This window comes from Lagopus muta, chromosome 14 (assembly GCF_023343835.1).
Source record: "Lagopus muta isolate bLagMut1 chromosome 14, bLagMut1 primary, whole genome shotgun sequence".
In the NCBI taxonomy this organism is placed as follows: domain Eukaryota; kingdom Metazoa; phylum Chordata; class Aves; order Galliformes; family Phasianidae; genus Lagopus; species Lagopus muta.
Genome location: NC_064446.1, coordinates 3,969,415 through 3,992,922, shown reverse-complemented (window position 1 = coordinate 3,992,922; position 23,508 = coordinate 3,969,415). Strand labels below are relative to the sequence as shown.

General features: G+C 36.8%; 1 protein-coding gene across 7 annotated transcripts in view; it reads right to left on the bottom strand.

Moving 5' to 3' along the window:
• The window catches only part of SLIT3 (slit guidance ligand 3), a 513,774-nt gene that overhangs the window by 431,867 nt on the left and 58,399 nt on the right, over window positions 1-23,508 (bottom strand). For all 7 annotated transcript variants that reach the window (XM_048960347.1, XM_048960350.1, XM_048960348.1 and 4 more), the window contains 2 exons: window positions 16,385-16,456; window positions 12,404-12,475 (listed from right to left, as the gene is read on the bottom strand). In XM_048960347.1, the coding sequence (XP_048816304.1) occupies window positions 12,404-12,475; window positions 16,385-16,456 (144 nt within the window). The remainder of the gene's footprint in view (window positions 1-12,403; window positions 12,476-16,384; window positions 16,457-23,508) is intronic.

Sequence of the window (23,508 nt, the reverse complement as noted above, 5' to 3'; positions counted from 1 at the left end):
GCTTTAAATTTAATGGTCATGCCCTCTTATTTCAAATCTTAAAAAAAAAAATTGGGAGTTCACACAAAATCTTTGATTTTTTATATCTTCAAAACTCTAACGCTAAGTGGAAAAAAAGTAGTTACTTTCTAATTATTGTTCCAAAGCCTATGTGAGAATAACCGGACTTTATCCAAGAAACCTATAGAATCTACTGTAATATCCCTAGATGTTCAACACTGTTTATATTCAAACAGATTTTGTGAAGTCAGTAAGATAGACGTGGTGAAGATGTTATCCTACACTAATGAGTAATCTCTCCAGCCCAGCACTGGAACTTTATGAAGAAAGCAAAATGCAAATTCTAGTGTGCACATCTCCAAGCTGTGTTACCCCTGTTAACGAGGCTTAAAAGCTCATATTAATCAAACTAACCATTTCCAGAAGTCAGAAATACCTGTGAATAATTAGCTAAACTTGCAAGTGGAACTACTGTTGCAATTTTTACCAGAAGGAACAGAACAGTATTCCTATTTATCTGCTTAATAACTCGATACCAGCCCGGCTCACCACGCCTCTCCATATATAGTAAAGAATGCTTCTGTGGCAACGTGTTGCTCCTTCCTCCCTGGGGCTATATGCCAAGCAGAACTATTAAAATACGAAGGCAACCATAATCATCTTTTGCCTGAAATTAAACTGGATGCTTAACAAAGGATGCATCTTCCAAAGCTAACAGAATGAAGACAGGGAAATAATTAAGTGGAACAAAGAACACGCTGCATATTCAACATAAATTCAAGTGCTTTATCACAAGCCTATGGGAATGACTTATCTGAAGTTATTCAAATGATATTTTCATCACTATTAAGCCATAAGGGGTAAATGGCCACAAAAATCCACAGTTATAACAGAGACTCTAATCTAAAAACACTCACTTTCTCTGATAATTACCTCCGATTCATTATCATCTTCCCAAGAAATTATCAATTGCAGGGGTCAGCTTTTCCTGACATACCTCAGTACCTATAGTTTGTATTTATCTCATGTGCCTAATACACTGCATCACACCTGTCCCATTAAGAATGACTGAAATCAAATGGACAGAGCACATGTAAGAACCCTAGAAATCTCTTTTTTCCAGGCGATTCTCATATCATAACACCCTGAGTGGAAAAAAAAGAAATAACTGGAGATCATCTCTAAACAACTGGAAATGTAATGCTAGAGTTAGCTATAAGGCAATACGAATTAGTTAGTTCTATTCTATATGGAAGGCTGCAGCTTGAGTTGAGCTCCAGCTAAGTGGATACGGATAACTTGGAACTGGGCCAGAGGAAAAGGGTATATTCTTATGACCAATGTCAGATATTCTGCCATTATGACCAATGACAGAAAGGCTGCAGGACCTACATATTCATATACATACTTTTCCAAAGGCGGGGGGAGGGAGAGGGAAGAGAGATGTTAAGTACTTTGAAATCATCATTACTCAGAAATGCGATTATTTAAAGGCTGCTGTGCTTGACAGCATGAAATTCATGGAATTTCTAAGACCACATGCAGTATAATCATTCAAATATGAGAAAGCTCACAAAAGCACCACCCTTTTGATAAAATTATTTAAGCTAAACAAAGCTCATCCAAATTATTCCAGACCACTGACAAAGCAGTTCTTACCCAACAGCAACACAAACCTTGAAGTATTTCCTACAGCCTCTGAAGAAATGAATTCTAAATCTGCAAGTGTTTTGCTTAAGCAAATACCCCTATAAATCTTCATCAGATATTAAAAAAAAAGTGCTAAAATCAAACAAACAAGCCACAAAAGTTTTAATGTTTAAAACTTCTGATGTAACGTTAAATGCTAATCAGCTATTCCAAGCAAATTATGGTCACATTGTAATGGAGTGTCATTATTCCATTTGCTTTGTAACCATTCTTTCAGAAGCTTAAGAATTCTGTGGTTACTGAACCCCTTACACACATAAATGAGACCCAAATTTGCTTTTGCATGAGTTCTTATAGGTCAGTGATCTACTATGAAAATGTTTTTGATGAAACCAGGCATGTTTATTATCATATTGTTAAAATAAATCTCGTTGCTGTGCAGACCTGGCCAGAAGTACTAATGCAAACCAAACCCAATTCACTGAAGCATGCATCCTGCGTTCTTGCTGGCAGTCCTTTGCCTCTCTTGCACTTTTCCTGTATTTGGATTCCTCCTGTGCAGACCTGTTGAGAGAGCTGCTAATAGTTTCCTCAAGAGAAGAGGTGCCTTTTTAAATTTATTATTATTTTTTAAATGTTTACAAAAGAAAGGAAAGGTTCACCCTTGGATCAGCAATAACAACAAGTTTGCCTGCCAGCAGTGGCTGAGTAATATGTAATTGTAATTACATGCTACAAACAGACATAGTAACCTGAAATTTGAGGATATTAGTGCCCTCTAGGACTCCACCGAATGTAGTAAATGGGCACTGTAATTTTCTCAACTGTATGCACCCAATCAAAAGGAAAAAACCCACCAAAAAAACCAGCAAATTTATACTTCTTCAAATGAAGATAGATGGTCTCTCATACAATTTCTCATTTCAGAGATATCTACCTTATTCATTGAATAGTCTATTAAAGAAAAGGGAATGCTACCATATTTAAAAAATACCATTTGTAAGAAAGATGTATTTCTCATGTGCCAGGATGCACATAGTATTAAACCTACCGTCAATAGTTACGGAGCAAGTTTTACCACGTTGATGTTGGCCTTCTTTCCTGAATTCATCTGCAACTACTTACTCAGCCCTAGGACTTCAAGAACAAAAATCACAAGATCTTACGGCAAAATGACATCCTGCCATGTTTTTTATGGCAGAATACAAAAGGACAAGACAATTTTTGCTTCTCTCAAATGACCATGAGAAATCTCCATTATTTCCAAACACAACCTGCATCTATCACAAACACAGGTTCATTTGTGCAAAAAAACAACTACAAATTCCAATGCTTGATCTAATTTCAAGAAAAGCTAATGTAAGTTCTGTGCTTTAAGAAAAAATGTAAAGGCATCAAAATCCAGATGTCTCTTATCCCGGAGGTAACACCATGCTCAGAGTACTTTACATGGCTAAGAAATGCTGTGTTTTTTCCAGTGTACAACATCAACAAAGTATGCCTCCAGAAAAGCCTCAAACAGTTTTTTCATGATTAAGCTTTTCTTAACCTTTTATAGTTTCCCAGTGACATTTCTTTGAATTATCCAATCTTTTCAGAATATGGCTGAAACTACATAAAGTCTTTGAAATATAAATGCTGCCAGCTGTATTAGGACAATGAGCAGGACACTGACTTCTGGTATAAGCAGAATGTAGACAAGGTTTAGCTTCTACAAATTGCTTCAAACATATTAGGTTGTTGTTGTATTTTCCCCCCCAGTACAGCCTTCCTACACTAGAGATCTGTGTTTACTTCTGAACCACCATGTCTCTGAAAACATGGACACAACAGAAGTGCATATACAGCGTGCTCACTGTTCTACTGTTATACACATCAAGTTTTATTCTCAAGCCTAATATATTCTTAGGATTTTACCAGACACCCAAAAAACATCTTCAATTTTGCCCCTGAAAAATAGCTTGTTTACTTTCAAAGTTTTAGCAGTAACTCATCTCTGTGGTACATCTACTGAAGAAAATCAAGGAGTTTTTATAAAACTTTAATCGCTTTTCAAGACTGTGGCAAGAAATTTTGCTACCATTTAGGGGAGCTAACTACTACTTAATAGAATGCTTTAACAGACTAGAGCCATGCTAATCAACACTACGTGTTGCTGGACACCACTAAAAGCTGAGGATTTTCAACAAAAAGCTAAAATTAGAAGTTGTGCTAAATATGAAGGCATCAAAATTCAACGGGAAAACCAATGTATTTGGGACTTCCAAAATAATAAGGTGTTTCAAAAAGCTCAAAGTATTCTTGTTTTGGGATGTGCACTTACTACTCAACCAATACGTGAAAGTTGACTATTTCTGTACAGTACCATTCTATATTAGTAGATGTATGGGAACTGCTGAGTCACGGCCTGAACCTCTGATTGATCACCTGAGGCAAGCCATGAGTCAGCCAGAGGAGCACATCTGAAGGCAATTCACCCGTGCTGCTGGAAGGGGTGGAGCCAGGTTCCAGCCCTCCTAGACCTATTTAAGAGCTGGCTACCAGAGGGGAAGGGTCTCTTCTGGAGATCCCCTCTCTTGGTGTTTTGTGGTGAGCCCAGCTGAAGGGTAAGCTCTTCCACTTATTTTCTTTTTGTTATCATTGTCTACTTTGCCTAACTCTCTTGATTACATTGTGATTATAACATCTTGATATCTATTGATTATACAGTAGAAAAATAGTGCTTGAAACCGTATAAATAACAGAAAACATTGTTATTACTATTCTGAGAATCTGCATTGTATAGACCACACTTGAGCATTTTCTTCAGTTTTTAACTGTTGTGAGAAGCTTGACTCGACATGGAAACGTAAATAAACAAAAATTTTATAACATTCCTTTGCAACAAGAACAATTTTTTTGGACTAGCACATTTCTCAGGAAAGCTACCAGCTTTGCCCATGTTTTTGCTAAGTCAGTCATATAGGAAACAGGATTTCCTTACAGGTGATTTGACAGCATTCCTTTCAAGTCAGATTTCTAAAATGAGCTTCTTAGTGAGGTGGTGAGAGGCAGATGTTAAATACCTCCTGCTCTAGACATGAAAAAAAAGTGAAACTTCCTGAAATGTCTCAAACCTGTCCTCTGAAAGAGAAGGCATTCCTAATTCCTCAGTCCTAGGCAGCTAGTTCAGTACAAGCAAAATACGGTTTGAAAAAGATGACCAACAGTTCAGATTCTCGCATCAGATGAAAAACAAAAAACACCAGTAACGTAACAGCTTGGCTGAGTCAGACTTATAGCCCATTGAGATCAGGATCTTGTTTCCAGCAGTAGCAACATGCGGATGTATGCAGAGGCATAAACTGCAAAGGCATGCATGATACTCTTCTACTAGCTTTGCTTTCAGCTTTTTTCAGCTACACTTAGCTGATAAAGGCTTTGCATTTTTATGATACCTCAACAGATCGGTCTTGCTACACAAACCCAGCCAGTCTTCTGCTGGACATCTGTGAACTTCATTTCATTCCTTACCAGTTTTAACATTTTGGGATGTTTTCCCCATTTTTCCCCATTGATCAACTCTGAATGGCAACTACTACATCATTCCAGAGTCACTCAACTTCACAAGGTCCTCAGTGAGGATTAAGCCTGTCCATGAAACAGTTTTTTGGAAGACTAGAGAAGCATGATGGAGATGCAGGACTAGACCTCAGCAACTCTGCTAGCTGACTTGATCTTTACCATGCAGGTTGTTTTCACTGATACATCTAACAGCACTGAGTGGTAAATTCATACGAGTTCGCTAAGAAGGAAGGGACAAGTCTGGAAGTCTTGGTACTAATCAAGCCATTCTAAAAAGTTTTGTCTCTCTGGAAATTATATCTGTGGCTTAGAAAACTGATAAAAATGAGTCACAATCATTTCATTTTTAAAGTGAAGTTATTACTCATCCCACAAGCACAGAGACAATTCTTTCCCCTTTCAAGAAAGGAAAGTATTGGGAAAGACAGAATGTGACTTAGCTACAGACTAAAAATGCAGAAGAGCTCTCGCTTACTGCAAATCACACAATGAGGAACAACAAATCACTCTTTTTTGGTCCACATGAAAAGAAGGGACAAGGTAGGAGATTGTAGCATGCAGACTAACATGGTGTGGTGCAATAAACATGGACGAATAATGAGAAAAAGGTAACAACAAAGACCAGTAAAACCTGTATGAAACCAGGCCCCAAAAAGAAATGCAAGGCAGCACACCAACAGACACTCAAAGAGCTACACAGTGCCACGCGAAGATGCAGCACATTCCTGATGAACTTGCACATAGTTATGACATATTCAGGGACTATATTTTATTTCAGGTGAACATTAAACACTGAGAACTTCTGCTTTGCTTCTGCCACCGAAGCTAAACAGGAACTCCAATGCAACTCTTATTACGTCACTGCGGGAAAGCACTTCTCCAAGATAAAGACAAAAGGCAGAGACAGGGAGTACAATTTCCTGTAATCTGTAGAAACAGCATGTGCATACCTGTAAACAGCACTAATGATACTGTGGAGACTTTTCCTTCCTCTAGCCTTAGGGTTCTGAAGCAGGATCAAATTACGGAACTCTGTGCAAAAGCTTAATGTACTTAAAGTACTTCGTGAACTTAGAAAGCTGGTATGTAAGTATCTGTTGATACCTTATTGCTAATCAAGGTCCAACCATCATGCAGATAGAGTAATGTTGTCACCACCTAAGTGGTAAAAACTACATCTTGGCCACTTGGAAGACCCACTATCAAAGAAAAGAAAAAACAACACTACAATTCAATTCTCAAAACCGGTATTAACACTGTACCTATGCAAGTTAAATCAGACAGAAATAAATCTGTCATTTTCCCATGTACTTTCAGAGGGATTGTCTGGAAAGAAAACTTCAGGCCAAATACTAAATACTGGTGAGTAACCAAGAATGGCAGTGACTCTGTACTAGGAAGATCCTGCAGTACAGCGTGCTCCATCCTCCACAACTGTGTCAGTTGCATCAAAGAAGAAGACCAGTAACACCTCTTCAGATATTGCACCCAAACATTCTACCTCATCACACTGGAATTCTCAGTGTCAACAGTCATTTACTGGAGTGCGTCTGGGACAACAGTAGACTTCTCTTGAAAATGCAAGATTAAAAAGTGCCTTTTCAGATGTCTGTTGTAGATTTCCCTCCCCTCTCAACCCAGACAATTTTTCAGATGTTAAGGGCAAAAACATGAACAAATATCAAAAAATATGGCTTGAACTTGCAAGTTAGGAGGCCAATGGCACCAGGAGCTGCATATTACCAGCTCAAGGATTCAGGCAACATAAAACACAAGAGCTAGCTATTCTTCAAATCAGGAGAACATCATGTCTGAAGATGCCAAAAACTGAATATCATTTTATTTATTCTTTCTCAGCTCTATCAAAGAGTTGCTAAGCTTACAACTGGTCTTAGAAACTGATTCCTGCCATTTACAGAAGTTTACTTTGTTGACACACAGCATTAGATAGTATAGGTTCATCTCACCCTACTGATGATGCACTGTTGCAGCAATAATTCCTCTCGGTATGAAAGATAAATGCAGGTTTTGACACTTGTACACACTTCCTTAAAAGTCAGGGGGAAATCTTAGTTATTACACACGGATGACAGGAATGAAATACCATTCCTCCCAAATGCAAAGAAGGCAACTTTCAAGATGCCTCAGCTGACCTGGATTACCATTTCTGTCCTCATCTGAAGCTAAAAGATTCTGTGTGAAGAGCAGTCCCAAGAGCAGGGCACAGAAAGGAGGGTGATGTTTTGCACTCCTGGAGCACATCATGCGCCTCAGTAGTTTGGTAGCAAACCAAGCACAACCCAACTTACACACCGCAGAAGGAAGTATGTAAATAATGAAATTGATGAAATATCAGCTCACAGCTCTAAATCCATTTGACTGCAACTTCAATCTCCTGCATTTCCAGATAAACATTTCATGATTACCGATCTCAAACTGGATATGTTATCCAAAATGTCATAGGGAAATGCAGACAGAAAACAAAGCTTCCTTCTGAAAGGTTACATGCAAACTGTCTTTCATATTTACAAATCCATATGGCTTCACAAATGAAAAAAGCATCATGTGTGCAATTCCAGAAATTCTTCTAAACTGCACACACTGCAAACCTTGTATAAACACCATAGATTTGTCTGTGCTGCCAAAGATTTGCAATAAGCTTTTGTTTACAACAGCAGAGAACTGTCCAATGCCTTTATTGTTTTGCCTGCTCTGAAGCACTTAGCAAACTTCCACTCTTCCTGTTAATTATGGAAGATGCTTTTTGTATTACATGATTTATTTAAAGCCTACTCAATCTCAATATATTAAATCCAGATTGTGAAGCATCTCATTACAATTCTTCTCCTTAGCATCTTTGGTCACTAATACAAATTTGACAGTACTACACCAAATAAACTGACTTCAGTACCGTTAATCAAGCATTTAGGAAGCAGCTTACAGAGATCCAAAACACAGTGGTTTCTCTTCTGCTAAAGGTCAAATACAATTGCCATTCTGACCTTGGTCTTAGCACATACAAAACCAAAACCATATACATATATGCTAGGGTTAAAATTTGGTTCTAGTTTTTGTGCATTTGGTTTTTTTTTAAGCTAATTAATTTTCCTAACTTTGAAAAGATTTGATTTGGCCGTGCTTATACATTTTCCCCACTCCTTTAAACAACAAAAACATGGTTTTAGTGTTTTCAGATGTTGAGATCTTTTATGCTAGCTAAAGACACTGATTTGAGTAGAAAGAACCAGCCATCAGCCAAAGTCCAGCCTTTTGAAGATAATACAGCTACGTGACAATTTCTGGCAGTTGGCTATGGAAAAGTCAGGATCAGCTGGTGTCTTAGATCGTGCATCATTTTTCACATAAACGTGTGACATCTGGCTCTGAAAGAAATTTCAGTTCATCTTTTAGGCCCACCAGTGTGCCTCTTTCCTCTTGCTCCTCTTTGCACACGAAATTTTGTAATAATTTTATCTTCGCATTTTACACACGTTAACATCACAGCATATAGCCAAAATGTCAAAATTCAAAATAAATTTGGGTATAATTCATTGTCAGTACAAACTACGTTTGTATGGGCATACGCACACTACTTCAAAACCGCAGAAACAAAACCAGAAAAGATCAAAGTCAGACCTTTTTCACTTAACCACTAGGAAAAACTGCAGAATGGAACAAGTTTAAAAAGAATTAGAATCTGAAGCCTTCTGTACCTCAACAAGTGATGCTCTAAAATAATTACTGACAAGGGGGGCAGATGCCAAATTTACAGCTGGCACTTCAAGTTTTAGCAAAGCATCTCCATAACTTAAATGCTTATTGGACAGGTGCATATGTCTGCGCTGCAAAGTCTATCAGTCAATGTTACTTTGTCATACCTTTTCTAAAGCAGCACTCTGGAGCCAAATAAAAGCTGACAGCTAGAAAGCTGCTAACAAGCCATGGAGGAGACATTCTGAGGTCATTCTAGCACCTCAGACATATAAGCCTGCATTAGCACGTAACGTCTAGAAGTATTACAGATTGTCTGAATTGATACTGCACTGCACAAAAGCACTGTCAGTTTGTTTGACATCCAACACCATCAGAATAAATAAAAGACAGTAAGATGTTTGGACCAATTAAATCTATTAATATTGTATATTAACTGACAAACATTTTATGGTCAGCTACATCACCTGTGTGTTTTAGAGCAAAACTATTGAAATTACCTGGAATAAAGCATTCCTGGTTTTCCAGTGTGCTGAGCACCAGTGGATATTGTCAATAATTCTGAATCTTAGAACTCAAAAGAACAACTTACACAAAAAACCAACACATTTTTTATACAAGGCAATGGTAGAAGAAACCAGAACAAGCAATAAGCAACCACTGCTTATTCTTCAGCTTTCCTCTGTAAAACTAAAGAAGAGTCAGTGCAAGCAGTGGCTTCTATCTTCCACACACAATTTCTCTGTTCTTTTGCCATACCCTGCACTATGTGCTTCCTTGAACCAACACTGCCAGACTTTACTAAGAAATATATGATTTCTTACAACATCTTGCCTTCTGTTACTTAGGTCACGCCTTTAGATGCTCCATCTATATTGTAAGTATTAATCTCCCATTTTAAAAAATTAGAACACATTATAAACAATGAGACCCAAGTAAGTGGAGAGACATCATTATGGTGTCTGGGGGAGCAGTAGTGAACAACTGTAGAGATATTTTATTCAAAACATGCCTACTGTTATGCAGAGCCATACAACACATTTCACAAACAAAACTGCTCATTTACTTCATTAATGCTGATGAATTCGTTTCAATATCCACACATGTGAAACTATGCCAATCTAAAATAATATCCACCTGAGGTTATGTTCTGTGCCCTTTCAATCACTTCCACAGAGGAGTGTGGGAACAATATAATTCAACTGTTACTTTGAATTAAAACTTTTATTCCTGGCAAAATACCATATATCAAAATTGCTCCTGTTTTAAAGTCAGACTCAATGCAGCTGCTTTGTTTCAAAAAAAACTTAATGGTTACTTTTTGCATCCATTTCAATAGATCAAAAACGAATGTTATTCCAGAATTGAAGCAATATATGCAATTTTTATTTGTTATTTGAAAGAAATTAAATGGAAAAAAGCCAATTTCTTTTTAATTCAACCATCATACTTTCTTCATTAACATTTTGCAATTTTAACAATACTAAACAAAATAGCTTTAAAACTACCTAAAATGTTGCAATTCAGCCTTTATAAGTTATGCCAAATTTTCCACAGTTCATTTTCCTAAGCCTACTGAGTCATAGCAAAAAAATAAAATAAAAGAATATATATATATCAGATTTATAGTTCTGTCTTAAAGATGATTTAAGCTAAAACACCGACAAAAAGTTGTGAGTTTCCAGGCCTCCCTTTCGTACTACATTCATTTAGGAAATATTTTAATGACAGGCAATCTTAAAAGAGAAGCAGAGAGAGTGTGTTTAACAGGCCAAGTTAAAGAGTTCAAATACAAAAAAAAAAGAAAGAAAGAAAAGGAAAGAGAGAGAGACTTTCCAACATCACATACTCAAGCAGATGCTATTAAAGGTATCATATTTCCTAACTTCTGGTTTCACAAGATGCATTACGTTCATCTGGTAGGAGAGCAAGCTCTACAGAAAAGCAACACATTAAGAGAGTGCTTTAGTATTTATCATTTCTGGTTCCTGATAGCAGGTCTGACTCCCAGACTTTTTTTCATAACTCATTTCATAATTGAACTAAATTTATCTGAATTAAATCTGATAATTTCATTAAACTGAAACTTGGTAGTTAGGGTACTGACGGTCACAGACAAGGTATAACCTGAACAAGCTGTTTTCTGCAGCATCAGGCAGTGCTCAATTTTGGAAAATTAAGAAATGTGTATATTTTTATTTATTTATTTGTTTATTTAGTCTCCCTACCTCTACTAAGAAGTGTGAAATCAGTCATGACAGAACTCTTGCCCTGCAATATAGGTCTAGGAATTGGAAAAGTGGCCTGTAATTAGAATTTGAAACTCATCCCCCTTACTGTTAATAAGGTAGCTTTGTAAATGAAGAAAAAACCGTGAGTTAATTCATTTTGAAAAGATCAGTGCAACAATTAAACAACTTAAATAAAAGCCTAATCCTGAAACCATGCGAAACAGCTTTAGCCCAGCATACGCTCAATACTCCAGAGTTCTCTTCAACAATTGCTACTGTGAACTTAACTCTTTAAAGCTATGTTGGAGAGAAAATCAATTAGAAAAGTCCAACAAATGCCTTACAGATTATCAAGCATAAAAGAAATCTGCTTCTTCAGTTATCAAAAAAGCATTCCAAACCAGCATGTTATTTCTTTATAGTCACCTACAAAGAGTAATTCCCAGAAGTATTTCAGTATTACAGAAATTCAGTTCTTCTCCTACCATAAGTGAACAAAATTAACCTAGATTCATGACAGTGCTTCATGACCCAAATAAGAGTAGCAATTTGAAAAAGTATTACTTTTGCATTTACTGATATTTAACTTCACTCTCCTGCAAGACATAATTTCCTACAAGCTCAATTTTGCATTAAGGTGGTTTTTAAATTAATAAATTGTATTTATTTTGATTGCCATCAAAAGCAGAAGAAATCTGACTGTCTAGTTTCCTCCACCAAGCCCAGCACGATATTCTGGAATCCATTGGTATCTATCAGTGGCACCATGCAACCTTAAATGAAATGGAGCTAAAAAGAAAATTATGACCAAAAGCAATTTTAGAAATACTCTGGTTCTCAGAGAGAACAATTACAACTTCCATTAGAATCTAATCTAATTAAATTTTATTTAACTTTATAAATAATGATTATAAACAAATCTTTCTTCATGTACATACTAGTTATAAAAGTTGCCACAATAAAGTTCTTTCAAAAACGTTGTCCAGACTCCAGTGCCAATGATGGTTCTGACTTCCTTGTTGAGTGGTTGTACATTTTCTTTCAAGCATGATCTATCACATAATATCAAGTCTATTTTGTTTAAGAGTGTGCTTTAATTCAGGAAGGTACCATTTCACTTTGGTCATTTTCTGTCTTTTTTTTTTTTTTTTTAAGAGTTTGTTTTTAATCACGAAATATAAGCAATCATTGGAAGTGTGGTAGAAAAATGCCAGACTATGTGGAAGTATTGAACATGAGATACTTACAGTCGTTCAAGTTGCTTTAGATCCTGAAATGCTCCACGTTCTATCACACTGATCTGATTTTCTTCCAAGTGTCTGCAATTTCAGAAATATCAATTAATTTTAATGCAGCATAACTGTTCCTCCATTTCACACGTGTTATAAAATAGCTTTTCGCAGAACTAACAGTTCAAGCTCTTTAGGTCACTAGCAGGAAATGGATTAAAAATTTGTGTCCCGACTGCCAGATTCAGTAACCGTTTTTGTTCCAAAAACATTTGTAACCATCTTGTTCAGAAAGATGTTGGTTTAGAGACTGATTGATACATTCTCAAGTACATACTTTTAGCTTACCTAATGTTACTGGGAATGAGGACCGAATCCTACAGCCAATAGCAGAAAAGGTAATAAAATTTTATCCAGTCTTCATGTTCTGCAAAGATTTCAGGCTTACCACAGAGTAAGTTATTTGTAAGCAGTCCAAAGCAGTTTGGTCTCTTGCAGCCATACCAGTTATGTTTGACAACAGTACACAGTCTGTACATCAGTGTGAAAAATAAGAGAAAATTCCTAGATTTCCACTATTCCCAGTGTGGGACCTTGCTTTTCTTCACCCTCTGAGGCAAGGATAAGTAATAAACAACAGAAACCAACTTCTCTTTGATTTACACTGTGAAGGAAATTACTACTCATTCACACAGCAGAAGTGCTCTTCACAGGTAAAGTACAAGCCAAGCAGCAGATACATCATTTAAGTTAACCTTCTCTCTCAGTGCTGACTTCCAGCACACACCGAGTTCTGCTTCGGATAACAGTATGCACTCCGGGCCCTCAGAATATTGTACATGGCTTTAGCTAAGATAACAGAAAGGAAGAACGTAATTTGTAGTAAGCTTGGCTTCAGACCAGACTGTGATAAGTGGAAATGCACTCCTCTCTGCAGTAGCCACTCTGCACCCAATCCTAGGATTCTCAACTGAACAGTGATTGTGAAGAAAGACAGCAAAAGACAAGTCCACAGCAATGAAAACTGATTGGAAAAAAAAATCAAAAAGAAAGGCAAACAAATGAAGTCTGTTCCTAAAAGGAGAAAAAAAAATGAAGTTATAAGATACAAAAGAAAAAGGAATATTTTCCATCTTTGTTGTCAGTTTGAGACTGGCAGCTTCCTTGTGTTCTACCACTCTACCAGATTCTGAGTCATTTATTTGTTCTCCTCATCATGAAGTCTCTAAAGAAGACTAGACCACCTGTCTAGGCACTCTGAAACAGGTTTCCTATTTCCGTTCCTCCCACTATATTCCCGTCGCACATGGAGAAAAAAAGGAAAAGAGCAGGTTGTTAATAACGGAGAATAGCTTTCTCTTATGGCCTTCCTAACTCTAGCTAAGTAAAATGAAGGAAAATGTGCAGGACTTCTGAAGACCCAAAGTTCAGCAGTACAAAGTGGAAGAAAAACTCAACCACATAATAGATACGTCAGGGACATGAAAAAGTGAAATACATGGCAAAGACCTACAAAGAACAGATTAGCAAATGCCGAAATGGCATATCCTGGGTTACAGACAGTCATAAGACTTTCGTCAGAAGACAAAGCCGTTAGAAACTATGGGGTTTCTAATAGGCATGTTCCGCTTTTATTCCTGATGACTCTTATGAGAAATACACCAGACACCATTCAGAATGGCTCAAGGTGTTACACAACCTAAAACAAGCACAAAACAAACATTTCAAATCAAGATTGGCAATTGCATATTTTACTTTCAGTTAAGGATGTTCAGTTTAAGTGTCTGTAGTGGCTTAGGTAGTACCTAACTACAGACAGTAGAAAAAGGCAACAAAACCATCTACTGTACGTGTAAACAGTACTATAATGCAGACTTCCAGCCTTGCCGGTATTGACCACTGCAATAGGAGCCAAGGAAATCTAAATGACTTCACTGCTAGGTCAGAAACGCTCTCTTGGTTCAATAGTACTTAGATAGAAGCAGAAAAAACTTGCCTTTTCCCTGGCAGATTTCAATTAATTTACCAACTGAATTATCAATAATTTAATGCAGCAGTTTTGAGGACTTATTTTAAAAGGCAATCAAAGGAAAAGACCAACTGCAGAGGGCAATCAAACTGAAGTTTTGAAGGGGTGCTGGCAGATCCATGTGTTTAACTTCTGAGAGCTGTTTCAGGAAAGGAGTGTTAAGAACATGAAAACCAAACTGGCTCTATCAGCACTGGGACTCAAAATTACGTTCCTGCCTTGATTACTAAAACTAGGCATTAGGTACAACAGTTTATAAACTGCTTTCAGTGAAGTAGGTGACATACACAGCATGTAGTCATTTGAAAGGGCACCTGATAAACAGAACCAGGTAATTCTTTCAGAAAACTAATATTAAAGTGAAAATTTGAATTTTGCCCTCTTGGTTACTGTTAGCAGAAAGAAAAAAATCATATTTCAGAAACATTTTCAAAAAAACATCTTAGTCATAGCTTTTAAATACACATCAACACATCAGACCTTCTCTGATGTTTGCAATGTTTCTACTAACACTTGCAAATCTGCATTTCCACAGTAGCACTCAGTGCCCAAATACAAGCTACACGCAGGCAGAAGGCCATAGGTACATTAAGAGAGCTCTGGAAAAACCCAGAACCTTGCAGCTTAACCTTAACTCATCACATTGCATTCAGGACTGTTGCTCTCATCTAGCTTTTTCCCCCACTTTATAGGTGCACAAATAACAAAATCCGTATATTCAGATCTGTGTATGAAAGTAATGCATAAAACTTGCTTTTCACAAGGAAATAGCAGATTCCCTCTGTATTTATGGGGAGACACCAACATCTATGCCTGCCTCCATACTGATCTGGAGGGAATCTAGACTGTTTGATGTAATTCAGAAAGTCAGTCAGACAAGATTCAAGGGACAAACGAATTCCCTTCAAACAGAAAGAACCTTTGACTTTTCCTGGAAGAACTGAAACATTTCTACTCACCGTTAATGAAGATAACAATTGATTACTCGCTCGTATACTTAAATTTACTGAAGCTCTAAGGTAAATGCTCATGTACTCTACATGATATTCAAAGACACCTTAACGACACACCTTGCTAATTAACCCCAGATATGACATTCCCATCTCATTCAAAGCCTAGCATAAATATGCCATAGTTGTTAGAGTAACTAAGGAGAAATAATAAGCTAATGACAAAGCATCAAATGTATTTTCTGTTCTTTTGATCCAAGATTTAAAAACAAAAAACAAAAAAAATACGTGCAGCTATAATAGATACCTATGAAATAGTTCTATATTTCATCACTAACTGCATGCTCCTTTTTGAGGTTCATAAAACCAAAACAAGGAAGTTAAGAACTAATTGGCTTTAAACAGGCTGGTTGTAGAAAAAAAAACCTGTAGATTAATGTGATTAATGTTTCACCTTCTGTTGTCCAAGGCCCATTTGGAACTAAAGCTGAACTCCTGACTGATACTTCTAGATCAAGAGATCCCCCACCGTTTTTGTATTTATTACTTCATTTTAAAAAAAATACCAAAAAACCAAAAACAAAACAAAACAAAAAAAACCCTCATAGGTTTCCTTGTGTACAACTTCCACAGCTAATAAGTGTTCTGAAGTTACTCTTAATCTCGTGCAAACGTACTGATGTTAACAAGATCTGAAAGTCCTATTTTCTCATGTTTCAGTAAAATTTATTTATGCATAAGCAAATTGTGAGGTGGACCAAAACTCTTACAGCAGTATTTGTTAAAAGCCATTAAGAAACCCGAAGAATCAAACAGCTCTGAGACTACATTCAGACTTGAACACAGAACTAAAATTAACTTCATGTCACAAACCGTTCCAATTGCCTACTCTAAAATACTACCACTAACTCAGTAGTGTGCAGAAGTTATTAACACTTGATCTCTACGACTATCAGCATCCTTAGTACAAGCAGCCCAAGATAATCTTCTAAAGAGGGATGAGTTTCGTGTTATACTCACAAGACACGGAGATTCTTCAGTCCTGAGAAGTCCATCTTTGTGATTCTCGTTATATTATTTTTTTCTAGATCACTGTAAGAGAAAAAAACACAGCACTGAGACATTGTAAATGACATCCAAAGTCCTGATAGGAGAAAGCATCTCCATCAGTGCAGTATCTATCAGCTACTCAAATTGTACAAACTAATATTTCCACTGAAATCTGAAAGAAGTGGATCCTTTGTCCTGCCTCTTCCTCTTTGTTTACTTCACTGCTCTCTCACAAGAAGTCTTCCAACTTCTATACAGGTGCTCATGTGCTATACTTTTACATCTCCCTCAAGACAACAAACTTTTGAGAGCCAAAAATACATTCAAGACCTGATTTTTATGGTACAGCTGAAATGCAGTACTCTGCCCCAAATGAACACTCAACTCTGGAGTTATTCCAAGCCCAAGTGATGCCTGATGCACACAGCCTAATGCACAAAATTTGGCTAACTATGGCTTGATGGGAAAACTAGAAAGCATAGGGCAACCCTCACAAATTAAAGATTTGTAGTTACAGATCTGCTCCCTCCCAGCATCCTAACGAGGCAGGCTCAACAACCCATTTTTTGGAAATGCCAGTAATCAGAAGATACTGTTCATAACACCAACCTGTTGCCCATGCTTATCACAAATTGCCAATTTGCATCTTCTATCTTCACTTGAATCCTCTATTTTCTAACACATCTGTTATCTGTCAACACATTTTCCTCATGTAGTCACATACCAAATATTATTTCCTGCACTGTTTCAATTTGTGATAATTTATGCTCTAGATTCCAAATTAGTAAGAAATTGGCATCTTATCTACAAAAAAGAAAACCCACTGCAATCAGATCTTGGGCTGTCCAGTTTTTTTGTAACGAGCACATCAAAAACACAAAAGAATTTCATATCTAAAACATGTATCTTAATAGACATTAAAACAAAACGCTCTTCAGCTTGAGTCAAATTCTATTTAAGTCTAAAATACATCAAATTAAAAATGAAGGAACCCATAATTCAATCCTACTCTTAAGAATCTTACTTAAAGCTTACTCTCAGGATGCTGAACTGCAGGGTAACTGCAGAATAACACCTCATTTCCTAACACAGAGTCTTTCTGTCATTTCACAGGTGTCATCTTCAAAGCAGCAACTGCTGAAATGGGGATGCCATAGGTTCTGTGCTGTTTCTCTCCTTTGGATTTGCCCTTACCAGGCACCTCCAGAAGTCCTCCTGGTTGAGCATCTTTTGTTAATTTTCCTTTTTTCCTGCCCAGACTCTTCTATTTGACTTAGTGCTGATCACCAGGAATGAGAAACAGCTAGATTTTACCCCTAGTACTCAGTCAGGCTTATTTCTGTATAAGCAAAATCCAGCAAACTTAACTTTAAAGTAGGTATATTTCTTCAATTTCACACAAGTATGTTCTGACAGTTTCCTAGATACAAGAAGTACTTCAACAAAAAGCAAAACTTAACATTGGAGTATTTTTTTTTTCCATCTGATTCATATTTTATGCCTAGTAAGACATCACTAAATATAATTTAAAAATACAAACATGCAAGCTCTTGGGTTAATAATTATGCCAATAGAAAACCGAGTATTTTTCTGAAGATCACAAGATTATAAACACATGCCAACAAGTTTTGTTGTCTACAGATGAAAACAGTCTGATATGAAAAATCAGTCACGAGGCTTGGCATTTCCTAAAGACAACAAGATCATAAATTTACAAGAGAAAGTACAGAATTGTCCTGTGAAATTAAGTTTTATCATAGTCCCTGCATTAACGTGTTCTCTACTATATATACAAAGGCTCCATTTCTTTTCCATTTCTAATAAAACTCAACAAGATAAAGGAAACTAACAGTCCCATTTTTATGCACATTCATCAGAAACCTTGACCTTGAAATAATTCCTAAAAAAAAAAAAAGGTAAGTGTTTCAAGTTGAATGCTTCTGCAGGTACAAAAAGGAATCCAGGAATGCTTCAGGTGTCCCCTCTGCATTCTGAGAAATGCTGCCTAGGCTGGCTAACACTGAATGGCCTGTAAGTGCTTCACAAATATTAATGCAAAGGAAATACGAAAGCTTTCAAAGTAGAACAGTTAAATGATATGAAATCTTTCACACACTATCCTACAGGGGAAAACAAACAAAAAAACACAACAGCGTTAAAATGTTGATGCGTAAATAACTAGGAAAAATAATCTTTGATCCTTCCAACAAATACAAATAAGAACATTTGGCAACGTTGACCTGGCTAGCACAATTTAATAACTTTTTACCGCGCAATTCCACACATACGTGCAGCCTACAGTACAGCTGCTACTTAAACCAGTCTTTTTTTCCACCTCACATCAGACTCAGTCAGCAGAATAGATGTACTACTACTAAGAAATATGCAACTGTTCAAGAAATGCTTAAAATAATTTACGTTGAATCAAAAGCATTTATTTTTTTATGAGAAGAAGCATGTTCTTCTACAGCATTAAATAAAAAGCACTTGTCATAGTATCTAATTTCATTTTTCTACTGTAACTCACGTTGTCGAAGAAGGAGCAGTTGGATATGTTGAAATTTAGCTTGTTGAAAGGTATATCTTCAACATTCAAAGAAATAGAACTGATTTCTTAGCATAATTGCCACATTCCCCAAATGCTTCTAGACACAAGAACAGAGTCTCTTCTAATATGAATGTCACCCTTAATTAAACATAATCTCGACTACACGGATGAGAACGGGTAACTGCACTCATTTGTTGGAGGAAACGACTCTTCAAATCGGTAAACATATATAATTGTTTTCTCATGTGTTCCCTAAACCTCATCTGCAAACCAATTTGGAATTAAGCTCCTTTTTATGTCATTTTAACATGCTGGTGCATTCACTTACTGTAACTGAAAGGTTAAATGAACAAAACAAAAACCTACACACAGTTTTGCATAGACTTCACCACAATTGAGTGCAGTCTGGCACTCAGATATCAGCAATAATGATGATTAAGCTTGGAGTTTACAATGACCAAAACAAACCAACCAAAAAAAAAAAAGAAAAGAAAAAGAAAAAAGAAACTCACCCTAGCCTGTCTACAAGACTTGTGCCAGGGTCAAATGAAGTTACAGTGTGAGATCTTAATCTCTTACCACTGCAGTTTAATTTGCCATAGACTTCATGAAGAAAGAATACATCATAGATTGTTTAAAAAGCTCAAGCCCTAAGATTCAAGTCAGTCCAATTATTCTACATTTTCCATAATGGTAAAATTTTCACTGATTTTTGCTATTAAAAATGGAAGCCATACAGTGTTCTTATAGTTTCAACCTAAGGCATAAGCAAAACATTACCAGAACTGAAATAGCATGTAAGATACACTACTACCAACAACTAGTAACAACTTTTTGGTCTGCAACATTGAAATGCACTTCTTATAGTTATCGGTAGCAAAAATCTTAAGCCATGAAATGGTATAGAAAAACAAAATAAACTGTTGAGTTGGCTTATGCATGTTAAGACCATACCTACTTTTATAATAGAAGAAAGAACTACTTCTGTTCCCTTATCAAAAACAAGGGATAATGATAACGAGACGTAGGTGGAAAAGAATCCCTACATTTTAACTGTAAGTAGAAGAAATAGATGATCCTTGATACAGACAGGTAGGTCAACTATATTTAAGAATAATTAAAGTAAAGAAACAAAACAAAACAAATACATTTAAAAATGCCCACAAAACAACATCAACAACAACAAAAAAGAAAATACCACCACACAAACAACAACAGGGCATTTCCACAGTATGTAACAGCCTCTGAATCATGCTCCTCTCAAGGAATACCTTTGAGGCACGGCCTACATTTTTTCAGATTTTCCAGCTTCATTTCCTCTGTGTTTGCAGTTCAGTTTTTTGACCCTGGTGCATCATTAACTGGCACTGGCATGCCAGGTGACCTGACTGCAAAGGCATCGGGAAGAATTAACTCTGGAGCAAACAGTGCATAAATAGCTTGGTGTTCTATTTGCATGTTGTTTCCCATCTGCTTTTTATGCCCTTGCCTGTGTTAACAAAAGTTCTACCAAAGCACAGCCATCAGCAGATCAGAATTCTCCCCAGTCAACTTAGTCAGCTGAGGGGCACACAAGGCAAAGAGTCACTATCCCCTTGTTTTCCCCATTGTGATAAGCCTTAATTCTCAGCACAACGCATTCCCTCAGCATGAGCAGGTGTACACAGACTTTCATTCCTGTCACACATATGGAACAGATTTTTTCTTTCCCCCTTTCAAGTCTGTGAGACCAGTCCCACACATCAACTCCATTCCTCTCTTCCTTCAGCCCCAGGAACATTCCCACTATTCAGCAAGTTCTGCAGTACTCTGTACTGAGAAAGACTTTCTTGAATGCTCTTTGATCAACACACATCCTTAGATTGTTTTTTGCTCCACTCCTGTAGAATGACACAGCCTACACTGCATATAAGGTCAATCATCCTATTAAATCATCTGAACATTAGGAGCTACGTTAAAGCTTCCATTTCAGCAAGTAAAGTTACTTGGACAGCACCCTAAGCTGTAAGACAACCCTTCTTCATGAAGTTAACTTCCTTAAACCCTTTGGATTTTATTGATAACTGCTTCCTCTGCATTTAAAAAGCAGTATTTACCTTCTGAACGCCTACCTGTTCAAGCAAGCTTTCCCTCAAGGCTCGTCTGCCATTTGAAGTAAAATAGACTAAAACCTTGACGAACTACTATGTAACACTTCCTCCTCCTGTTCAGAGTAGGTCTAGCACTGCTGCAAAAAAAGCCCATTACCACAGGTTACCCCCTTACTCAACTAAACTTTGTTACTGTAAAGTTATTGAACTGTTGCAGACTTCAGTGGTTTACAGCTGGTATTTGTGGGCAACTTAATATTTTATATTTCCCTTATAAAAAGCCTGACAGCTGATTATGAGCCCACTAGTGGGTTTCAACTACAAAAAGCTAAACCTTAACATCTGATCTTGGTTGACTTTCAAATACATGGTGGCTCATAAGAATTGTTGGAAGCAAACACACAAGCAGCTTTGAAAAGAAACTGGATCAAAGACACAAAGAAAATTATAATGTCACAGTGAATCTAATTTATATTTAGCTTCAATAAATTTCTATCTGCAGAAACATTCACTCAACACAAAATTTCTACTGTGTGAAATTCCTGCACTTTGCATGTTGTGAGGCCAAAGGGATCTTCATTCTGACTCAGAACACCTATCCTGCTCCAAGTATACACAGGCCCAGCTACAACTCTTGGTTGCTCCATGTTCAGATAAGTACTGTCCCAGAGAAATGAACAAAACACCACTGTGGAAGATAGGTTTATTTTGATCCATCAACACCTCAGTGGAAAGCACTCATTAAAATGAGAAGAACCTGGAACTGTCATCATCAGTTTTAGTAAAGCTTTTGATACTAATTCCCTATTGTCAATCTGTTTTTAGCATAAGTATGTCTTCTTTCAAGGCAACCTACTGAACTTTAAAATCAATGTTTGAATATTTTAAAGCATCCCCAAAACTCTCTGGAGCATTCCACTATGCAGATCCAAGCCACACCAGAAGAGCTAGACAGACTTCCTGCTACACCACTTCAGGTGACAATCACTCTTCTGAGCACCCAACACTCCCCAAGTATCCAGACAGAGCTCTACCTGAGGACCGCTCTGGTCCTTGAACTTCATCAAGTTCATAAGTCCTGGAGTAAATCAAGTTGCCACAGACACATTGTATTAAGTGCTCTTCACTTCTGTCTTCTGGACTCCTATATCTCAGAGAACACATACACCTGGACAATCTGAGCCTATAATTATTACGTATATAAGGTCAGAACTGAGATTGACAGCAAGAACATTCAGATTATTATCTTTAAAAGGCAATAATCAAAGGCAGTGAGATGCTGAACTCTTGTAACCATTTCAAAATAATAATTTAATACTCACATGCATAAATACAAAATCCTTATAGAAAATTCAAATGCTTACACACACAAGGATGAAAAAAATTCTTTAAAAAAGCACTAAAAAGCCCTATTTCACTAAGTTTTTATTACTCAATCATCAATTTGCTACTTGATGAAATATTGAGTGCTTTAGTCTGAGGTAATTCAAAATTTTAAGATGTACAACTACAATAAGAAATGAGCATAACTAGGTGCATCCCTAACTTAATTCCCCAACCTTTTTCCAGACTACATATAAATATTCCTTATTGATTTTAACCAGGGATCCATTTTGGAGCCAGTTTTGACTCCCTGCTATGCCTCCTGGCTACGCAGTTCTCGGTGCAACTCCTTACCAGGATTTTTGCTCTCTGCTGCTGTTGTTGTCATTTTGTTGCTGTTTTTACTAAGCCTGTGAGGCTGGCACTACACAAGTTCAGAGGTATGCAAAAGCCACTTGGCCTGATCGTTACAACTGCAAGTGGAATATTTGCTTTAAGACAAGCTTTTACTTAAAGGATTTTTCTAAGCTGCAATTTCTGCTGATTTGGAAAAGCACCAAATTCCAGCCTTAATCCTGTTAGCTTTTGGTTAGAAAAGAAGCTGCTTAAAGTTAATTCTCTTCCTGAAAGAAACCCAATTATTTCATTTGATTAAAGCTATTCATTGTCCATGAATTTTCTACTGTGAAGAAGTCTGCCTCCCTTTTTTTTTCCTGGGGTACCAGACTGGCAAATAGCAGCACTCTGAACAACAAAAATGAAGATCATCTCTGTTGCAATACCTCAGAACAGGAGCTAAGTGTCTGCCATGTACCAGCTCCAAACTATATGCATTTATGTCACACTTGTGATAAACAAATCATCAAGACACTCATTTCTCTCAAAACAAACTGCATAAGTCCTATGTAATTCAAAGTTTATGAAGTGAAGTTCCCTGAGAAGCAAACAGGTAAGGAGTCAATGCACCATCTACATCTCACATCAAAGCAAACTTCAACTAGGACAAATTGTAGAGAAGTTCCAAAAGTTCATTAAGAGTATAAGAAAAATAATTTCTATATGAACTAAATTGTGACAGTTTTGGGGATAGAGACATATTCCTTATCATAAATGAAAAAAAAAATCATGCAATC